The sequence below is a fragment of the Argopecten irradians genome, chromosome 7, assembly GCF_041381155.1.
Source record: "Argopecten irradians isolate NY chromosome 7, Ai_NY, whole genome shotgun sequence".
NCBI lineage: Eukaryota > Metazoa > Mollusca > Bivalvia > Pectinida > Pectinidae > Argopecten > Argopecten irradians.
The window spans coordinates 29,797,158-29,820,211 of NC_091140.1; the positions used below are offsets into that span (position 1 = coordinate 29,797,158).

General features: G+C 35.1%; 1 protein-coding gene across 2 annotated transcripts; it reads left to right on the plus strand.

Moving 5' to 3' along the window:
* On the plus strand, window positions 1-22,895 carry LOC138328097 (N-alpha-acetyltransferase 15, NatA auxiliary subunit-like). 2 transcript variants are annotated; one of them, XR_011209162.1, is made up of 23 exons: window positions 1-159; window positions 2,526-2,610; window positions 2,935-3,039; window positions 3,485-3,573; window positions 3,831-3,899; window positions 4,212-4,346; window positions 4,701-4,848; window positions 6,971-7,090; window positions 8,343-8,438; window positions 8,765-8,871; window positions 9,311-9,383; window positions 9,918-10,087; window positions 10,377-10,529; window positions 10,879-11,007; window positions 11,322-11,471; window positions 12,274-12,337; window positions 12,808-12,995; window positions 14,410-14,518; window positions 15,077-15,175; window positions 16,441-16,584; window positions 17,246-17,349; window positions 18,411-20,082; window positions 20,157-22,895. XR_011209162.1 is itself a non-coding variant. In XM_069274714.1 (22 exons), exons 1-22 carry the CDS (start codon window positions 103-105, stop codon window positions 18,579-18,581), a joined length of 2,565 nt encoding a protein of 854 aa, XP_069130815.1. In that variant the 5' UTR covers window positions 1-102; the 3' UTR covers window positions 18,582-22,895. The 2 variants fall into 2 exon arrangements, 1 of the variants encoding a protein (XP_069130815.1); XM_069274714.1 differs by having other exon boundaries at window positions 18,411-22,895.
* The last annotated feature ends 159 nt before the right edge of the window (window positions 22,896-23,054 follow it).

Here is a 23,054-nt window from a genome sequence, read left to right on the forward strand (position 1 = left end):
CCCATTTCCTCCATATTGGAAATTCACCTCGTGGTTTGGGCTTGTTGATTCTATGGGATTTGACACTTGTCGCTTCGTTTAGGGCACCTAAACAATACCAAAATGCCTACCAACAACCCGTTACCTCCAAAAGAAAACAATTTCTTCAAGAGAATTTTGGTAAGCCTTTAAAATGGAAATGCATACACGATGGAATATGTCAAGAGCGAAACGAGTGGGTTGGGTGCCTAAAATGAAACGGGATGTCGTTCTGCATTTGATTATGTTATGTTATGTTGGACATGCTATGTTGCCATGGATATGCCCATAAAATCCAGATATTTTGCAAAGACAATTGTGATTGTCTAAACTAGAAACTTAAAATGAGAAACATGCGGATTTTGTTCTCGGCTTCTCCAAAAACTGAGCATGGCCTGTTTACTAATTCGAATCGAGTAGTTCCGGCCTTGTCGTTCGCTCCATTTCTTTCAATTGATTCATCTATTTTCTCTCACGATTTTAGAACAGGAAAGGTCCCACGGGGAATTCGAATACAGTCTACGTTCCTGCCTGTGGACTTTTAGTCTTAATCAAACTCCAGAGTGATAATTAGGAAACGAGCTCTGTCAGTTAGTAATAGGCCTACACAAATATCAACCAATGATCATTGTCCTTTTATGGACATCATATGATGACATGTTGATTCCTTGCACTATTAAATGAAGATCTAATTGTAATTAGATATTTTTCTCCCGATTACTGAAACTTGTAATATTAAATCATTTTCTTAGTGTCTCACCACAATGCATCATTAAAGCAAGACTATAAAGGTGTTGTTTTCAGCAGTATACATTTTAACATTTGACTTATTTTTCTTTTTTTTTTAAGTTAGAGGACATCACTAGCAGAGAAGGTACTGATTACTGGAAATATAACTAAAATTTGTTCTATATTGAAAACAAGCTTGCAACTCTTTTTACTTGCGTTTGAACAATAATTGAATATCTCCTATATCACAATCAACCTTGTGTATAGATAATAGAAATAGATTGAAAGACAAAGTAATAATCTAGAAGTTTACATAGGTATTTAACTCAGTGAAATTTGTTTGCTAAATTAATACATCAGCTGGCATTCTTTAGAAGTTATATACTACACTGGAAATAATAATCTTATTCATTATCTTTTATTTTGTATTTTATTATTTTCCCCTGCACTGCAATACTTGACCATATGATTGTAAGATTCAGAGGCTGGGAAGCTTTAGCTTATTGGGACGCTGAACCACAGATTTAAGTTTTGCATTTGTAAAAACCAGTAGTTATATTCTAATGTAAAACAAATTTGCACTATCATGCTGGACATCATTAGGTATCAGTACATCTCAGGGTTCTCACTAAGTTATTTAAAAGATGGTTGAAATTTAATAATAGATGTTTTGGATGCCACAGGCCCCTGTGGTGCCAATATTTAGTTCTGACAAAAATAGCCGGTTGTAAACAAGGAAATAGACTTTTAACAAGAACCCTGCATCTAATTCAAGATTAGTAGCACTTATGGTAACTATGGTAATTATGATGGTAAATTATACTTTACACACATCATTGTGGAAACCCCCATATTTTTCCTATTTCATGCATCCAGAATTTTTGAATTTCTTATTCTTGCATGAATCGAAAAGAAATGCCATCATCACACATCCATTTTAATTCATTTGTCACTGCCAAACTATAAATGAAGCTAGTAGCCCATCTCTATCAGACTTGTATGAAGTGTGAATGAGATTGGCAATTATATGTAATCCTTGTCATTTAAACTTTTTGGCAAAAAGTAGCTTTTGTAAGACCTGGTTTTCAGATAGCATAGCCGTGAGAATATCTGAAAATTATTGTACAATTCTGTATGTAGTGTTGTATGTTCTGTTCCGCAGTCTGTGTGGTGTTTATGTAGAACTCTAATGCAGAATGGTAGCTAGGTTCAATACATTCAAGGAGTACTGAATGAGTGACCCAGTGCCAGTACACAGTTACAAAAATGGTTTATTTAGGCCTTAATGTTAGGTCGTATAATTCATGTTGATTAATACATATACATCCATGTTATTCACAGTGTTATTTAAAATGTTACAAAAATCCTGACTAACTAGTAGACATGATACCTATAGCTACAGGGCATACACACACCTTTCCATCATATCTGTGTATAACTTAACTCACTTTCCCCTCAAGGCTATAGTTATACAGTTAATACAGTTACAAAATAACCAACATGAATATTCCAATTACTGTATTTTTGCGTGTGTAGTGTGCACCTTTTTTCCATAATTAACAAGCAAATAAATAAATAAAAATTAATAAATATGTTACTCCTCGACAGACCCCAAGGCAATTAGATACACTTATGTAAAATTTCTAAAATCCTGATCATCTCATATTACATGTACTATCAGTTGAATGAAATAAGAAAATCAGGTTTATCTGCAAAAAAAACCTTAAAAATCACAAAAAACATTGATTTCAATCTGTATATACTTCTGTAATTTACAGAAATGCTACGAACAAAAACAGTACAAGAATGGATTGAAATTTGCCAAACAGATTCTGTCCAATCCCAAGTTTTCAGAGCATGGAGGTAAGTATTTTCACTCAAAAGAAGTGTTCTATAAATAATTTGAATGTTTGTTTGCAACATAATATGCTCAACTGCTTATATCTAAAATTTTGTTATCATTGGACGAAATTCAGTACTTGTGGCATCCTAATTATTACTCTACATTTTGTCAAATGTAAGTACACATTAAATATCAAAACCAAACTTGTTGACACTGTTCGGGATCAGTCGGTCAATACATATGATCATAGTGAAAGTGAAACATTTTATTCAAAACGTTTAGTTATCGCAAATGAAGACAAACAATTTTAATCTTTGCAAACAAATTAATGTTGATTGTTTTAGAAACTCTGGCAATGAAGGGCCTCACCCTGAACTGTCTTGGAAGGAAGGAGGAAGCCTATGACCATGTGAGACGAGGACTGAGGAATGACCTTCGTAGTCATGTCTGTATCCTTAATATCTAAACTTTCATCAGGACTTCTTTGGAATTGTACAGCTGTCATCTGGTATAATACAATGCCTTTTATTGATCTCCGATGGCTAGTGTACTATGTTGTGTATCATGCAAGGACTTCTATGGGCCAATATAGGTTATGCACTGCGTGAGATGTGTCGGGTATGATGTGTGAAATTCTCTGGGGAAATGTCGGGTTTTCCTGGTTGCTGTGAAACCATAAATATAAAAACAATGAATTTCTTTTTCAAATTTTTGTCATAATTGCTCCATTGGCTAACCACCATTATGTCTATGCACAAAATTATATCAATGCTCTTAACCACAAAATAAATTGATGCTATATGTATAGTATTTGGCTCGACTTTTTCAATCCTTGAGGCCTGATGGTCCTAAACTGAACATGGTTTGCTGTGTTTCCTTGACACTTGTCTTCAGGCTGGCATGTTTACGGACTGCTACAGCGATCTGACCGTAAATACGACGAGGCGATCAAAGCTTACAGGAATGCACTGAAATGGGACAAGGTAGGAAAATCTAAAGGGAAAATGGCAAATAATGACAATAGACAATGGGACACATTGAATGAATTGGTAACGTTATAGTATTTTGTGTACCATATCATCCTTCACTTTCCTATTTGCTAATTAATTTAGGTGTAAGAGTGATGGTTATAAAATATCTATTTGATATGGATTGTAATGGCACCTGCTGGTGAGCATAGCAATATAACTGTTCACAACATTTGTAGATAACCTTAAACATCCATTTGCCTTTTTTCTAGGACAATCTACAGATCCTGAGAGATCTATCTTTACTACAGATTCAGATGCGAGATTTAGAGGGTTACAGAGTAAGTAATTTAACAATTGATTACCGTATTCACTGTAATTAGCACCCTCTGGAAAAGTAGTTGGAAGTTTTTCATGAAAAAACATTACACAAAATTGATGGCCTTAGTAATAGGGTTTTTAGCAAGTTGGTAGCATAAACATGTATATCCAATGAATGTTTTATGGAAATGACTAATCATATGTAAAAAAGATTAAAAAGGTCTGAAACATATTAAAATTCTAGTGAATATTAGGGTCCTGTGTTTTCCAAGAAAGAAATAACAATTTGTGTTTTTTTCTCACATGCTTATTCATCTGTGTTTCTATTGCAGGAGACTCGTTACCAACTTCTTGTCTTGAGACCGGGCCAGCGTGCGTCCTGGATTGGATATGCCATGTCTTACCATCTATTGAAGGACTATGATATGGCTTTCAGTATTATTGAGGAATTCCGCAAAACACAAATGGTTTGTTTATAGTACAATCTTAAAGGCATTCTGTTTAAGTTTCCTACAATGGCTCCAGCTTGAGATAGGTCATATTTTTATGTAAAGAAAGTCAGTATTAAGAAGATTTTGTTAAGATGGGATTTAAAAAAAAACTTTGCAGATTTCTTGCCATTTTTGTTAAAAAAAACGACCTGTTCATATGCTTTTGAGAATGTTATGTTCAATATGGTAAAATTTCAAAGTTAAACATTGATTTTAAGTTCAATGTGATGAAATTTCAAAGTTAGAGAGATTTGGGTCATCAGAACTTATCTTGAGTAAATATTTTTTTTAAAGATTTTAATTATGTACCACTAATGCTTCTACTTTCAGCCTAAACCACTTGACTATGAGCACAGTGAGCTCCTGATGTACCAGAACCTTGTACTACGAGAATCAGGAATGCATTCTGAAGCATTGGCTCACTTAGAAAAATATGAAAAGCAAATTGTAGATAAGCTAGCTGTTCAAGAAATTCGAGGTAAATACACAAATTGTAGAAAAGCAAGCTATTCAAGATATTTGTAGACAAACAAACTATTAAAGGTATTTGTAGACAAACAAGCTATTCAAGGTATTTGTAGACAAACAAGCTATTCAAGATATTTGTAGACAAACAAGCTATTCAAGGTATTTGTAGACAAACAAGCTATTCAAGATATTTGTAGACAAACAAGCTATTCAAGGTATTTGTAGACAAGCAAGCTATTCAAGATATTTGTAGACAAACAAGCTATTCAAGATATTTGTAGACAAACAAGCTATTCAAGATATTTGTAGACAAACAAGCTATTCAAGGTATTTGTAGACAAGCAAGCTATTTAAGGTATTTGTAGACATGCAAGCTATTCAAGGTATTTGTAGACAAGCAAGCTATTCAAGATATTTGTAGACAAGCAAACTATTCAAGATATTTGTAGACAAGCAAGCTATTCAAGATATTTGTAGACAAGCAAGCTATTCAAGATATTTGTAGACAAGCAAGCTATTCAAGGTAATTTTGTAGACTATTTAGATAAAACAAGCTATTCTTCTCAAGGTATTTGTAGACAAACAAGCAGTGGGTATTTGTAGACAAACAAGCTATTCTTATTTTGTAGATCCTGAGATGGTCCCGACAAAGTGTTGTTATTTTTCGGGTCGATCCGAAATCCAGTAGAAGATGGCCGCCACAGCCGCCATCTTGAAAACACATTTTAAACTTCTTCTCAAGTTCTACCGGTGCGATTTGGCTGAAACTTGCATGAAATGATCCTGACATAGTCCCGACAAAGTGTTGTTATTTTTTGGGTCGATCCGAAATCCAAGATGGCCGCCACAGGCGCCATCTTGAAAACACATTTTGAACTTCTTCTCAAGTTCTACCGGTGCGATTTGGCTGAAACTTGCATGAAATGATCCTGACATGGTCCCGACAAAGTGTTGTTATTTTTCGGGTCGATCCGAAATCCAAGATGGCCGCCACAGGCGCCATTTTGAAAACACATTTTGAACTTCTTCTCAAGTTCTACCAGTGCGATTTGGCTGAAACTTGCATGAAATGATCCTGACATGGTCCCGACAAAGTTTTGTTATTTTTCGGGTCGATCCGAAATCCAAGATGGCCGCCACAGCCGCCATCTTGAAAACACATTTTGAACTTCTTCTCAAGTTCTATGTGCGATTTGGCTGAAACTTGCATGAAATGATCCTGACATGGTCCCGACAAAGTGTTGTTATTTTTTCGGGTTGATCCGAAATCCAAGATGGCCGCCACAGGTGCCATCTTGAAAACACATTTTGAACTTCTTCTCAAGTTCTACCAGTGCGATTTGGCTGAAACTTGCATGAAATGATCCTGACATGGTCCCGACAAAGTGTTGTTATTTTTTCGGGTCGATCCGAAATCCAAGATGGCCGCCACAGCCGCCATCTTGAAAACACATTTTGAACTTCTTCTCAAGTTCTACCAGTGCGATTTGGCTGAAACTTGCATGAAATGATCCTGACATGGTCCCGACAAAGTGTTGTTATTTTTCGGGTCGATCTGAAATCCAAGATGGCCGCCACAGTCTCCATCTTGAAAACACATTTTGAACTTCTTCTCAAGTTCTACCAGTGCAATTCAGCTGAAACTTGCATGAAATGATCCTGACATGGTCCAGACAAAGTGTTGTTATTTTTCGGGTGATCCGAAATCCAAGATGGCCGCCACAGCCGCCATCTTGAAAACACATTTTGAACTTCTTCTCAAGTTCTATGGTGGATTTGGCTGAAACTTGCATGAAATGATCCTGACATGGTCCGACAAAGTTTGTTTTTTTTTGGGTTGATCCCAAATCAAAGATGCTGCCATGACACTATATCTAATTAATTTCTAATATGTTAAGGCCCTTGGGCCTCTTGTTTGAAATAAAATTTGTTGAAAGAAATTGAAAATGATCCTGACATGGTCCTGACAAAGTGACACCATATATGATTATTTTTACTATTGCCAAGTTAGTCAGATGACCGTGAAGGCCCTTTGGGCCTCTTGTTATTACAAAATTTTTCACACCAAGGACTTCTAAACCAACTAAGGAGTAATTCTTAACTATATAGATAACAATTACCTAAATTTTCAGGTGAATTGTATCAAAATCTGGACAGACACCAAGAGGCTGTTGAAGTTTACAATGATCTGATCAGAAGAAATCCAGAAAATTGGGGCCACTACAAAAAGCAGGAGGAGGCGGCCAAACCAGGTATACTTTACTGACCTATTGTAGTCTTATTTTGTCTGTTGTCAATCACAGATTAGAACCCTTGATAATCATTTCTGTCCGGAGTGTGAGGTTTCCGAACTATGGGTGTCTGGATTATCACTATAATTTATTTCACCAATGTCGGGGTGTTCCATAAGATGTGAGTATCTCCGGCAGCAGTGGCGGAGTGGTTAACATGCAGGTGGCCATCTTGAATTTTGACAAATTTTAATACAACGCGACTAGCGTTTGTATTATTGCTATCCGGTTTACTATGATGTGTAGGACTTGCCCTACAATGACATCTAGTGGTGACCTCTTGAACCATTTCATTCATAAACTTCCATTCATAAATTCCCTATTCATTAAATAATATTCCCTTGGACCAATCAGTAGTCATGGGAAGAGTGCCTTCTGATTGGTAGAATACACAGAGTGTGTATAGAATACACAGCCCATCTAGGTCATATGTTGCCTGCTGGTGACTCTTCTGTCCAACTTACATAATCTCTGTTATTGAGAATTCAAATTGGACTTACTATCTAAGGCTTATAGACATAAGAGTTATTAAATGAATTAATCAGATGCCCTTTCTGTGTACCTTAAAATAATGTTTTTAAATGATTGTTAAACACAGATCTGAGGTAAAGGCAATATAACTTATAAGGCAGCCCTCATATGTGCATGGTTTTACCAAAATAAGTGTATGTGCAACATAAGAAACAAGAGTATAAGGATAAAAACTCATTTTAATGAAGACTTTTGTTTTCTTTGTAATTTTTATGTAGGAACTTTAATTAAGAAAAATGTCAAACAAAACATATATATTTTCTGTGATCAGTTGAATGTTCTTGAAATAATTGATATTAAAGTCTTTATAATATGGTTTATTTTTTTGATTTTGGAAATTCATTTGATTTCATTCAATTTTTCTGTTTCTGCTGCGTTGTATTTGCAGTACTTTGAGTACTTTGATTGTTTCTTGTCACTATGAAGACATTTGTGTATTTATCATATTTTCCAAAGTGAGAAGGAAAGAAGGGAAAATTAAATTTGAGAGACACTTCTTTCGAACTACTAATATCAATTATATTGGAGTTAATGAACAGGAAGAACAGAATGAACTCACAGCTATGTTTTAAATTAGGCCTATACATTATGCGGGGAAAGACTATGGAGAGAATCAAATGAAAGACTTGACTTTTGTTTATTGACAGAGCTTATTAATATAATTGATGGTTTTTGATTTCAGAAAGTATAGAAGAACGTCTCAAGCTGTATCAGGACGTGGAGAAACAATTTCCACGAGCCTCTGCCCCAAAGAGGATTCCATTGTCCTTTACAACAGGTGAAGAAATCAAATTATATTCTTTTGTTGAATTTATCTTTCATATTCCTTTACTAACATACAGTATTATGCCTTTTCATTTTCACTCATGTTTTCATAGCCATTAAAAATAGGGTAAATAAGAGGTAAAAAAAGGAAATGCTTATTTTAAATAAATGGAAATAAGCGATTCTGTAAAATGTGACAAATGGGGAAGAGACTTGCTATATGTAAAGGAAAGGTTTTCAAAGACCTAAAGAGTGTGATAGATGGATGTAAAAGACTATTGTATAATGCTGTGCACATTGACAATCCAGATTACTGACTTGGTATGCTTTAATATACAGGAAAAACATTTACTACTTTGATGGACGCCTATTTGAGAAAAGCTTTCCATAAAGGAGTTCCACCACTGTTTGTTACCATCAAATCTCTGTACACAGACCCCAGTAAAGTAAGTAAAACTCTCGCTTTCAGGGCCTTTTAGATGATCTGGCCCCAAGGGTAATTCAAACGACTTCTTCTCAATATCTTTATCAAAACAGGATACTGATAATGAACATGTAGCTTGCAATGCTCAAATGAAGGGCTACCAAGTTTGTTCAAATGAATTATGTGGACATTAATTAACAAGCATTGTCAATCAACACGGCTTTGTTGCAAAATGAAAGATAAGCCAATATCGGTATTGTATATCTTCTGAATATTACATGACAGGTCGCAGTTAAAATCATGATGTTTTTAGTAATGGAAAAGGTATTTAAGGTTGATCCTTTGATATAAAAAGCAGAAAGTGTCATGTTTTTCTTAATATCAATATCTTAATATTCTTAAGATAGACTGAAGAATTGGGGTCAGAAACCTCTAACACTCTTTAAAAAAATGTTTTTCAGGTGAAAGCGATAGAGGAATTGGTACTGGGTTACATGGAGAGTCTTAAAAAGGTGGAGAAGTTTGATGAAGCAGGTAGGTACAAAACGTGCTCAAGACAGTGTTACAGAAAGAATAGTGAACACCGTGAACTCAGAATATTCCAGATAGAAATGCCAGGAATCTCCATTTAAAAAAAGAAAAAAACCTATTTTTTGTCAACATGTGGCATCCACCAAGGCTTAAATTGTTTGTGAGGACAAACTAGAAAAGATTTTCTGTAACACTGTATAGATGGTTATTTCCGCAGGTCCCTGATTTGGACTAAAACTTTGGAAAATGAAATAAAACTGAATCAAAATTCTGTGTTATGGCTTTAAGGGTATGTATTAGTTAACAAATTCTAAACATTTCATGGATCAAAATTTCACGATCATGTCAAGGACTGCAGTTATACAGTAAATGTGTTTGTTTCTAATTTTAGAAATTAGACAAACTCAAATATCTGAAACTGAATTAATATTTGTAAAATAAAGAGTCTTAAGTTAGATTACTCGAGCTATGTTAAAAGTATAGCACAACGAGACACTTTAGAAACATAACCTCTAACCACAATTCATGGTGTTACAGATGAGGGTGAGAAGGAGCCGCCCACATCCTTGGTATGGGTGTATTACTTCCTCGCATCACACTATGACCACCAGGGTAACACACAGCGCGCCATGGACTTTATAAAGGCAGCTTTGGATCATACACCGTTACTGATTGAGTTGTATGTCCTCAAAGCAAAGATCCATAAGGTAAGTTAGTAAAATAACCAACAATATAGTATTTCAGTGTGCAGCTGAAATCTTGCTGAAGAAGCATTGCAATGTTCAGCTGAAATCATCAACTATGAGGAATTTAAATTTGTGAAATTCGCGAAAGTAAATTGTACGCGAATGAAAGTTGGTTTACAGTATTCTGTTCAGTCTGCATGATCTATATATGAATGCATTTAGGTTGTGTCTATTGAAATTTCTTTAGTTTGCTGCTCTGTGAAACAGAAACTGGTTTGAGAAGGTACCTTCAGTACTTTGACTGTTACAGCATGCAGGTGATATAGAAGAGGCAATGCACTTGATGGACGAGGCCCAATCTCTTGACACCGCCGACCGTTATATTAATTCCAAATGTGCCAAGTACATGCTGAAGGCCAATCTCATTACAGAGGCTGCCGATATGTGCTCAAAGTTCACACGGGTAAGTCCAGTCTTTAGCTCAATTGAAAATCTCTACCTGTGTACGGCATTGCTAGGCTTATCAAGGCAGCTTAGTGATAAAGGTCCTCTGGGCATCTTATTGAATATTATCATTGAGCAAACAATTCTATATTTATTTAAAGATTTAACCTTCGTTGAAGAAACTAAATGTCATGTCATTTTTCCTGATGTAATGTTAGTGTTACTGTCACAATGAATTTCCACCCTATGAAAACTGTTCCAGATCATATTACAACAGTGACAATTGCAAAAATATGACAGAACGAAATCACTGGATATCAGGCGGATTATGCATTGAATATACATGTATTATATGGTCTGTTATACAGGAAGGCGTTTCAGCAATGGATAATCTCAATGAGATGCAGTGCATGTGGTTCCAAACTGAGTGTGCTGCCACACATCAACGGACAGGCAAATGGGGCGAGTCGCTAAAGAAATGTCACGAAGTAGACAGGGTAAGTCAATCAGTTCAGAAACACGTCACAAACTACACAAAATATGTGAATGTCTTTTCACAATATAATATTTTAAGCATTTCTTACAGGGTTCACACCAGCCTTTGAAATTCTGTTGCCAAAATTTTTGCTCACAAGCTTAAAGAAAAATACTTCCTACAATGTTTTAGTGTAGATCATTCACCACATTTGACATTTTGATGGGAAGTTTTGTGACTGAAAAGAAACATGTACTATAAAATTGGGTGGTGGGTGGGTATGTTTGAATAATTTATATGGTAAATTGTTAATGTGTAACCCCTTGTGTTTTACAGCATTTCACAGAGATAATTGAGGACCAATTTGACTTCCACACATACTGTATGAGGAAAATGACATTAAGAGCTTACATTGGACTGCTACGCCTTGAGGATGTGCTTCGCAATCATCCTTTTTACTTCAAAGCAGCAAAAATAGCAATAGAGGTGAGAGACTTTCAATCATCATGTGTTCATCTGTCATTAAATGCTTTATAGTAATCCGGTTTTCAATTCATCGTTTTGGGTCGATCTGAAGATGGCCATCTCAGCTGCCATCTTGAAAACATATTTTGAACTTCTCAAGTTGTACAAGTGCTATTTAGCTGAAACTTTACAATTTTGCTTCTTTTGTAATTCAAACAGATTATTAAAGAATTTCAGTTTGCAAATTGACAGGAACTTATTTGCAGTAGTCTTATACCCTGGTGGATCAGTCATATAGTGGGCACTTACTGACTATTCTAGTTCAATTTTGTATACATTTCGAATTCTGTCCACAAGGGCCTCAGGAGAAAGATTACAAATTTTAAGCCCGCCATCATCATATGGTGGGCTATTCAAATCGCCTTTCATCTGTTGTCCGTCAGCCGTCCTTCCATCCTTCTAACCGTCCGTCTGTCCATCCTTCTGTCCGCTATTTCTCAGAAAGTACTGAAGGGATCTTTCTCAAATTGTGCATATTACATTATGGAGACCAATCAGTCAACAAAATGGTCAACAAAATGGCCACCAGACAGCCATCTTGGATTTTGGTTGTTAAAAGTTTGAAAAGTAGATAAAAGATCCATCTGACAATTGTAAGATATAGATCAGTCTTTGGTGGGCGCCATGGTCCCTCTGGGATCTCTTGCTAGAAATGCTTCTGCACCATAAATGTTCTCAATTAACTCCTATTGATAACCATCACCACAGGCATCAGTATCATTGATTGTCTCTACCAATGGCAGTTTACTGAATTGGATTTCAGATATATCTTCATTTGCATGACCATCCTCTGGCTGAGAATGAGGCTGACAAATCCATAGATACAGGTAAATGGGAAAAAATTGCATCATTTTTGTATTGGAAATAAATTTGAACATGTTTTAGATAGTGAAAGCATTAGGAAGCATCTTTTTTCAGCTGGATATAACGATTTAATTGTTGAAATCCCAATAATCATTTTTACAATCTAATTGAAATAAGACATAATATTTTGCTCCAATAAGATGCTCATATGCTCCAATACAATATTTTAACTCTTCAGCATGACCCCTGACTTAGAATCAGAACAGAACTGAGAATTTTCTTTCTACATCTGATAATTATTGTTTATTCAAAAGTTTCCCTTTAATTCATTCACCCCTGAAAATTCATAATGGACTGGTCTAGTCTTTGATTTAGAACAGTTTAACATTGTTATCAGTGGTGAATGAGTCAGGGCTGCTAGGCACCTAGTACATCTTTAACTCAATATTGATGTATGTACTTATATATGACGTTTTTTCTTGTACCAAAACAGAAAACCTTACACCCAGTGAACTAAAAAAATTACGAAATAAACAGCGTAAAGCTGCTAAGAAGGCCCAACAAGCCCAGGAGAAACAGAGAGCAGAGCAGGACAAAAAGGAGCAACAGAGCAAAAAACAACAAGATGGGGAGATGGATGGGCCTAAGGAGGAAGAGTTAATACCAGATAAGTTAGCTAGGGTGAGTATAGGGTTCAATTTTCAAACTCGATAGTCTTGAATGATCTTCTAGTGTATTAAATTTTTCAAATAAAAAAAAAGATGGGTGTACAAAATGAGAATATTTCATGATACATAAATGAAGATTTCTGAACACATACACAAATTCTTGTTCATATAAGAAAACTTGACAACCTTAGTGTATTTAAGACATGGAACTAACACATATGTAGGGAATAACTTTACTCCAATAATGTTAGAGGTATAGCATAAATAGACACTTTAGGAACATTACGTTGTGTCTAACCTTTAACTTCAGATAGGCCATTTATCCGATGCTGAGGGTAACATTTTCAAAGTTTGGATTGTGACAATACAATACGTTTAAATTATATTTAAATAGTCATCAATGTCAAATACCTACACTTTTTCATAGATTAACAAGTATATTGACAAAATAAGCCGTAAAATTCATCTAAAACAAATATTTACATCGTCTAACGTAAACTTTCATGACCCAGACAAAACTTCATGTTGCAATTTATTAGCAATCCGGCCGGTAAATAGAAAAAACAAATTGCAAAGTCCCCAAAATGCTTGATCTGCCTTTACTTTTACTTGTATTCTGATAAATGGGAATATCAATACCTAAACCGTAAGTACACATCGATGTTATTAGCTCGCCTATTCGAAGAATAAGGGGAGCTAATGTTGTCACCCTGGCGTCTGTGTTGGCGTCCCATTTCACGTTAAAGTTTTTGAGCAAGTTTCTGTTTCGTCAATTGTTTAAGCTTAAGTCATCATAAATGTTTATGATTTTATTTTCCTAATGTGTATGGATGCTGAATGTGATAATACAACCAATTTGGGGCCCTTTAGGGGGTTTTTGAGTCTGTTGGGGCCCTTTAGGGGGTTTTTGAGTCTGTTAATTTGTCATATTTCCATGTTTAAATAGTAAATACTTGAACATCAACTTCTTCTGAATAGGTGAGCTTTGCTGTTCTCCAACAGCTCTTGTCTTTGTTAGAGCTATAAATATTGATATTTTATTGCATTTTTCCTTCCGACTTCATGTGATGTCGGAAGCTGCATCAAAGAAATAGGCCTTCGGAAATGAGAGTCGACAGTCAGCAAAGTAACATCCGATAAAAAAACGGCTGACCAGTCGACTCGCGTGTTGTGGGAGTAGGAATAACTTAAGCTGGGAACTCTTCTATCATCACTAACAGCCCATCCAGTACCACCGCGAAGAAAAAAACAGTAGTAATTTTGATGCAACCTCTCTGAGCCACCCACGCTCAAACATCGAGTCTGACTCTACATTAGAAGGAGTTTTGTCAAGGTCATGTTGAGATCCTTCCAGGTCTTGAATTTTAAAAGATTTAAAAAAAATATACTGCTTCCTTAGCAGCTGAATGTTTTTGTTGTTATTTCAGACGGAAGAACCCCTCGAACAAGCCATCAGGTTCCTTAGGCCACTCCAGTTGTTAGCGAAGGACAAAATACAAACACATATATTTGCATATGAAATTTATAGTAGAAAGGGTAAGTTTTGTCAGCTCACCTACACCGAATGCCATCAGAAGCAGTAAACTGCTTAAAGTGTAATATTATAAACCAACTGATTTTTGCGTTTGATTAATTTTCACATATTTTGCAGTGTTTATGAAGCATAAAATGATTTGACGCAAAATTGTTTCAAACACATGTAAAGTAGAATTGCGAAATAAGTCATCTGGCAAAACAATCAAATAAAAAACTAAATTGAATTAGTTGTTTCGAAATCAATTGATTGTAGACTAGTTAAGTTCTGGTCTCTTCTCGATGTCCGTGATTTCATAGATCCACGAAAGCTTAACCTCTTTGAACATGATATATATAGAGGCAACTGAAATATGGATCCTACGAACTTAAATGCTATACAGTAGATACTTTGTAATGAATGGCCCATTTATACTTAAAAACAAAAGTGATTTCAATTACAAAATCTTGTGAATCTGAGGTTTACATACAAACAAAGTGATTTCAAATACAAAATCTTGTGAATTTGAAGACGCTTATTATTGAAAATGTGTTTGATATGATTTTATTTTCACTTTTCAGGTAAACATTTGTTAATGCTGCAATCATTAAAACGAGGCTGTCGTATTGACCCAGAGGACCCTCAGCTACATATTTGTTTACTAAGGTTTTTACAAAAAGGTAAGCAGTCATCTTACCGGTCTCTAAAAGTGGATAATAAATAGGTTCATTCTGTTTGTCACACCGTTTCCTTGCAATAGCTGACAAAGTTAATTCAATTTCTCAAAATCAGTAGCCGTAGGGCCAGGATCATCATGTGCCATCGGTAAACTTTTCACATTTAAATTTCTTCTGAAGTTAACCAGTGAATGGTCCCCTTTTAGTGTTATTATTCTGTTTGAATCGGAATGCATTACAGCTTCAACACATATTATCTTGGTAACACATTTTAAAGTTTAAAAGTTACCATTTTGGAAAACACTTTTACTTTATAATTTTGCCATGGTTGTTAGTTTACCGTAAAGGCCATTAGACATCTTGTTTTAAAAAAAACAATATTTTGTGAGTTATGTCCTCTTGATTGACATGTTCTCCAGTACTATGAGGTACTGGAACTTCATAGATTGTTTATACATTCACCCATGTCATTGTGTGTATAGTGCATGCTGACCTTCATTTTGACCTTTTACCTTCATTTAAGCGAAAACTTAATTATACACTCTCTAATATCATTGAAGGCACTGAAACAATATACTTGGTATAAGGCCAAAAAAAATTAATTCTTAGTTTCTCAGGCCCCGCCGCATCGACATTTACCCCCCGCACCAACGTTTTTTATGCGCCATAACTCAAAAATTAAAATCGAGACCGCCGCATCGAACGCACCCCAAATTTCCATTCGAACTCGCCCGAAATTTCCATTCGAAAACGCACCCGGAAATTGGCTCCAATTTTAGTATGCACCTTTCATTTCCGGTAAAAAATGGCTGCCGATGTCAGCATTTGCTCAAAACGGAATGTTTCCTCCCAGGATTATGTATTTTCAACTGGTTTTCTTTGGATATAGTGACGATTGAGATATTTAAAAGCTGTTCTTAAAGACTGAGTAAGAATTTACATTTTCTACACGTGTTTTCATTGATTTTCATGTCCTTCAAGTGAGAAAAAAATAAAATGTTATCTGCCGCATTTGTTTTCAGAGAAATAAAAAATAAAAAATATTCCCGCCGCCCGCACTGACTTTTTAAAAAAGTGGCCTGAGAAACTAACAATTAATTTTTTTTTGGCCTAAAGGTCTACCTAGTTGAGGAGGTTACAACCTCATGTCACATACTTTAACTTGTCAAATTAAAAAAAAAAAAAAAATTTTTAGAAATAGTGATTGTAAGCTCATTCATATGCATCTTGTTGTCTCAAGAAATAAATGATGTATCATTTGATTTTAGTGAATAAAAAAGGAGTATTGCCGGATGCTGTAAAACAGGTATTAGAATCGGAAACATTGCCGCTGCATCAGGGAAAAGATGTAAAAACACTTAACACAGAGTTCATCATGCGGAACAAAAACTCAGTACTCCACAGATTGGCAGGTAAGCAGTATTTGTGTACATGGTTGACCACTGAATCCATGTGTTATAACACTAATGGCTAATTACTGGTTTTGTAATTTCACCAAAAAAGCTTTTAAAGCAAAAGATTATGATTAATTGTTTAAAACGAATATATGACTGCATGATTGTCGCTAATAGCTCTTGATTGCGAATTTTTGTATTCGTGAATAGGTTGAAAATATAGAAGATGTGAAATACTGTATACAGCGAAAATACTGTGGTTTACAGTATGCCATATTTAAGTTCTCTGTTTGCTATTGTTGTCTTTGGAAGGGAAGCTTAGACAATGACCTATTATGTATATCTACTTTGTACTTTGGAATGCCACAATTTGGCAAATGTTTTTAGGTACTGTGCTTTGTAATTTTGCAACAGTAGTAGTCAATTTAAGTGAGGTTCAGAATTACACATGATAATTATCTCCAGGAAAAATATCCATGAAATGATCTGCGATGCACAGCACTTATGACTTGATAATGCCATTTGTTTCTATAGAATATTATTAACTACAGAATACTACAAATATTTCTCTTATCTATATATCAAGGTCTTGTTTATGATAATCATATTTCACTTAAAATGGTTAATATAATTTTTAATATTGAGATAGGCTTTTGATTCACTGCTTTTCTGTTGACAGGTGCTAGAATGATGTACGAATTAGACCCCACAGACAGCGTTCAGAAGAAAGCATTAGAAATGGCCACAAGTCTTTCAGAAGATCTAGACGGAATCCGTATAAAGGTGAGATTTTAGCAGGCATTGATTGGAAAAGGCATAGAGGTTCATACCTAATGTTAGTGTATCAGATAAAAAGTCTAGTCTTTGTAGGAGATATGCATCTTACAGAATTTAAAAAGTCTAGTCTTTGTTGGATAATGTGTCTTACTTAAAATTTAAAAAGTCTAGTCTTTGTTGGATATATGTGTCTTACAGAATTTAAAAAGTCTAGTCTTTGTTGGATATATGCGTCTTACAGAATTTAAAAAATCTAGTCTTTGTTGGATATATGTGTCTTACAGAATTTAAAAAGTCTAGTCTTTGTTGGATATATGTGTCTTACAGAATTTAAAAAGTCTAGTCTTTGTAGGAGATATGCATCATACAGAATTTAAAAAGTCTAGTCTTTGTTGGATATATGCGTCTTACAGAATTTAAAAAGTCTAGTCTTTGTTGGATATATGTGTCTTACAGAATTTAAAAAGTCTAGTCTTTGTTGGATATATGCGTCTTACAGAATTTAAAAAGTCTAGTCTTTGTTGGATATATGCGTCTTACAGAATTTAAAAAGTCTAGTCTTTGTTGGATATATGTGTCTTACAGAATTTAAAAAGTCTAGTCTTTGTTGGATATATGTGTCTTACAGAATTTAAAAAGTCTAGTCTTTGTTGGATATATGCGTCTTACAGAATTTAAAAAGTCTAGTCTTTGTTGGAGATATTCGTCTTACAGAATTTAAAAAATCTAGTCTTTGTTAGAGATATGCATCATACAGAATTTAAAAAGTCTAGTCTTTGTTGGATATATGTGTCTTACAGAATTTAAAAAGTCTAGTCTTTGTTGGATATATGTGTCTTACAGAATTTAAAAAGTCTAGTCTTTGTTGGATATATGCGTCTTACAGAATTTAAAAAGTCTAGTCTTTGTTGGAGATATTCGTCTTACAGAATTTAAAAAGTCTAGTCTTTGTTAGAGATATGCATCATACAGAATTTAAAAAGTCTAGTCTTTGTTGGAGATATGCGTCATACAGAATTTTAGATAAAAAATCTAGTGTCTAAAAGTTGGTGTTTTATTTGTTACAGAATTGTATTGAAGTGTTGGAAGCCATGTGCAGGGGAGACTTTGGGCAGTGTGAGAGCGTTGCTCAGGACTATCAGGCACGGTGCCACAGCCTTTTTCCACTTTCTCCTTCCTTTAGTATTCCCGCCAACAGTCAGCCAGACCAGATTGTAGCTAACGGAGCCGCCTCCTAGTGTGGTGATCAAATTTTGTTTTGTGCTGGATAAGGGTGGCTGGAGACATTAGACAAGGTCATTTACTGTTTCACTAATGACTAAAAAGTGGCCGACACATGGAGATGCAGTACTACAAATGTAGCCACCGACACACGTGAACATGGAACTGTACAAATGTGGCCACGCACATGTAGACATGCTCTACATTTGTGGTGTTCTACACACGGACATCGATCTGTGTAGATGTGGCCTCCGACATGTTAACATGGAACTGTACAAAAGTGGCCACCGACACGTTTATGTTACATGCTCTAAATATGCGGCCATCAACACACGGGACACATGCATACAGGAGCTTTATCAATGTGGCCAACACTTATGGACATGGAGCACTATATATGCAGTCATCAAGCTTCACAGACATGGAGCTCTACAAATTGAATGTGACAGACATGTTTGGACATGGAACTGTGGAAATGTTGGCACTGATACATGTGGACATGGAATGTTGGCACTGATACATGTGGACATGGAGGAGCACTGCTGGCACCTAATTGCATCATCATTATGTGTTTAACAGTTCAAACTGATGTCCCAGTGAAGAAGTTTAACAGTACGAACTAATGGCCCAGTAAAATAAGAACAGCTTCTTGAAGTGGAGTGTTACAGCTTTATGTTAAAGTTATCATTCAAGCCTCAATGACCTGATACTGTTAACCAACTTTGTTTTGTGTTTACTAAATTTAGCAATTTTTGTTTCCAAGCCATTTTGCTGTGATTAACTTCTTAGAATTGAATTGAAATACCTGGAATACCTTACAATATGATTATGGTAGAGATCAATTTGCAGAGATAAACTATTGGGAAATTTTAGTTGATTGTGATAGATTGCGAAAGTAAACTGCACACAAAAGAAGGTTGGTTTTCAGTAACATATTTGTTTTGTGAAATCCATGTTTCATGTTAAACCTTTAAACGTTAAGCAATGTCACAAACCATAAGCTGTACAATGGTACCATGGGGCCATGTTCATCCAAACTGTGCCATTAGAGATTATTCTTGAAAGTTTCATCCATACGAAATGAGTGGTTAGATATGCATCATGAGCTGCAAGGTTACCCACTAGCTTCACCTGCAAAGCCACACACAAACTAATCCTCAGAAACTACTAGATACACCCTCAAGAACCACTAGCTACTTCTTGTGAGACCTAGAACCATAAGATACACCCAATGAGCCATAAGATACTCCTTGTGAGCAACTTGCTACAATCCATGAGCTACTAGATTCACCTACTATGAGCTACTAGTTGACTACATGAGCACCAAGTCGCAAGGTAGTCTAAAAACTACCGTACTAGATCACCTATAAGCTACTAGTTCGACTACATGAGCACCAAGTAGCAAGGTAGTCTATAATCCACTAGATACACTTATGAGTTACTAGCTCACTCAACTACATGAACACCAAGTCGCAAGGTTGATCCTATGAACTACTAGATACACCCATGAGCCACTAGGTTGACTCCATGAACACCAAGCTACAAGGTAGACCCTAGCCTATGAACCACTAGATACACCCATGAGCCACTAGAGACGATTTTCCTAAGTAGACAAATATTCTTTTAATGTTATAGAATTAGTATTATCCATGTGTTCGTTTTGCTACATTTGTTGTTACCATGAATTGACCTGATTTTTTTTAATGACCTATTTATACTGATGTGATAACAATGATGGAGTTATCACTGTGATTGTCCAACGTTTGTCTCGACATCTGTTCACAATATCAGAGTGTTAATGTGAGAATGTGATTTGAGTGAGATGATGATGAAGATGATAACGATGATGAAGTGTGGTCCTAGAATGTTGATACAAACACAGATAATAGTGCTATGTGTGTGGCTTGCCAATCATATTACATATTTACAATAAGACAACATTAGAGGAGCCGCCAGTTTGAACTGCATTACATATCCATATGTGTGTAAAGTTTGCATGAAAAATAACTACCAGCTACTCTCGCAGAAGTTATATAAGGGAACTGCCTGCTTTGGAAAACTTCTTGCAAACCATAATAATATATTAATGTTTTTTTTTTATCTTACTTGAGGCAAGTAAGGCTTTGCCATTGGGCAGCATCCGTTGTGTTTCATCACTTTTTCCTTTTACACGTTTTCTCAAAAAGCCCAGATATGATTAGATAAAAGGCTTTCATGTTGATTCAGTGCCCCTCATTTAAAGTTGAATGTGCCATAACTGGGCACATATTTTGACATGCTGTATTTTCTTCTGTAGACATTGATCTAATGTGCTCTTATTTATCTAGTGTAAAGTACCTATACATTGTAAGTATAATACACGTAATGAAATTTCAAAATGTTGTTAAGTTTTGGTGGTGAATAACCTGAAAAGCTCTTCTTCATTTGTCAATATGACAATAATATAAGGCACATATAACTTGAAGGCCACAGAGACCCAACATGATTAATTGCACTGAATACCAAGATGCCTGAAAATCTTAATGTTTCTGATGTACTGGCGATATACAATCAGAATTTGTTCCGTATTGAAAATGATAAGCACTTTGTTGAACCTTCCCCTAGATCGGTTTTCTGTAACACCCATTGAAGTAATAATCATTTAAGCTTACATACCTAGGAAATATTTTGCTGGATGATATTTGTTTGCTGGCTAGATATATCTGCTGGGATTCTTTACAACCCTGTACTCAGAAAAGTTTCAAAACTACCACCATCAATTATCGTGTCATTGTCTAAAATCTTGTTTCTTGTAAGATTTTGTGTCCTTGCAATGACAGCCATTTTCAAAAATGTTCGGAAAACATAATTGCATAAACTGAGTTGATATCTTAACAAAACGATCATCTGTAAGCTTAAGATTGTATGGTTCAATCTTGGTATATAGTTTTTATACTTTGCTGATAGTTATGGGAGAAATTATTGTCCAAACACCAACCCGAAGGTAGGTTTGAAAAATTGCTCATTTTGAGTATGGGAAGACAATTCTGAGTTATCTTGTGTTCATAGCAGTATCGTCCCACTACAGGATCACCAGTACATGTAACGGATGAGCAATTTAGGCCCAACTTTTCCTCCTTTACTAATAAAACTGAATTTTTATAGAGTTATTAAGAATACAACACAGTTTGTTTTTCATGTATTTATTGCTGTTAGCACCATACATTTTACTATTGAAATAAGTCAACGAATGCAATTGTTAAAGGCAAATTAATAATTGTGTATAATGATAATGAAATATTTAACATATATTTTATAAATGAGAACAACCAATACACTAAATTCTCTTGTAATTGAGAACACTATCGTTCATTTGTGGACTGCTTAGTCATTATGCTCTATATGTTAAAGAATTATAATGCATTACAAAACCGATCCATTTTTCCCTTGTAATTTAATCATGAAATATAGATACCGACTTCAATTCCTGAAAATGTCAAAAGTTAGCGTTGGTAATTAACAAGTTTTCTGAAAGTCACATGAAATCGAAAAGTGTGAACAACCAGAATCGGTGTTCGACGTGAGGATATGCTATCAACATCCTGGATGGCTTGGTTATGATCAGACACTAGGCCTTCTTAATACCTCGGTACGGAATCTGAATAATTTATTGGTCAATCTTAAACCTATTAAAATCTTGGATTTCTTAAGGTCAAACAAAAATCCTTGGATTTACATCAGAATGTAACAAATTATTTGGATTTCATTTAATATTTGAAATTGTATTGGTAACCTGTAGGCGTTACATGTATAAAATGTGTCAAAAGACAGCATGGTAATTTAAATAAGCCTTACTCAAACGTCTTGCAGGAAAACATGTAAATAATTTAAAAAATAAGATGAACTTAGGTAATATCAGGTCTGCTAAGAGAATAAACCTTACAAAAAGTGAAAACAAACTATGATTTTATAATTGAGGTTTTTCAAGGTATTCTCGAAACTTGAGCATCATTGGTGAGGTTGAAAATCATTCAAAATGAGAACGAGCCTCTCTTTGTGTTTTTATTCCATTATAAAAACACTGCATTTTAATAACGGCATTTTCAGACATGAAAGAAGGTGTGATTAGTAAGTTAAGATTATACAGATCTGGTTAAAGCGTCATATTATTAGGAACAAAGGTATTGAGTAAACATTTTGCTATGACAACCACGGTATGCAATGTGGTTGTCATGGATAATAGAGAAGATGGTATGGATGCTATGGTGTTGTACGAGTGTGAAAGAGGTTGGAAATACAGATGATTATTGGGATAGTTCAAAAGAAATAAACACTTTCTATCTATAAAACAATATTGTTGTTTGTTTTGTTCTTTTTATAAGGTCACGGGTCAGAAATAGTTGTTTCTTTTGTGGTTACTGTGGAGCTACGAATATAAAAACAAGGAATGACATTTCTTACATCAATCATTTCATTAGCCAACCATGAATATTTCTATGCGAGAAATAATT

What these genes read in the sequence shown, in the direction of transcription:
- LOC138328097 (XM_069274714.1), top strand. Translation starts at nt 103, where the DNA reads ATGCCTACCAACAACCCGTTACCTCCAAAAGAAAACAATTTCTTCAAG. An exon ending in GAGATTTAGAGGGTTACAGA is followed by an intron (nt 3,900 to 4,211) that starts GTAAGTAATTTA and finishes TTTCTATTGCAG; the next exon opens with GAGACTCGTTACCAACTTCT. An exon ending in AATTCCGCAAAACACAAATG is followed by an intron (nt 4,347 to 4,700) that starts GTTTGTTTATAG and finishes TTCTACTTTCAG; the next exon opens with CCTAAACCACTTGACTATGA.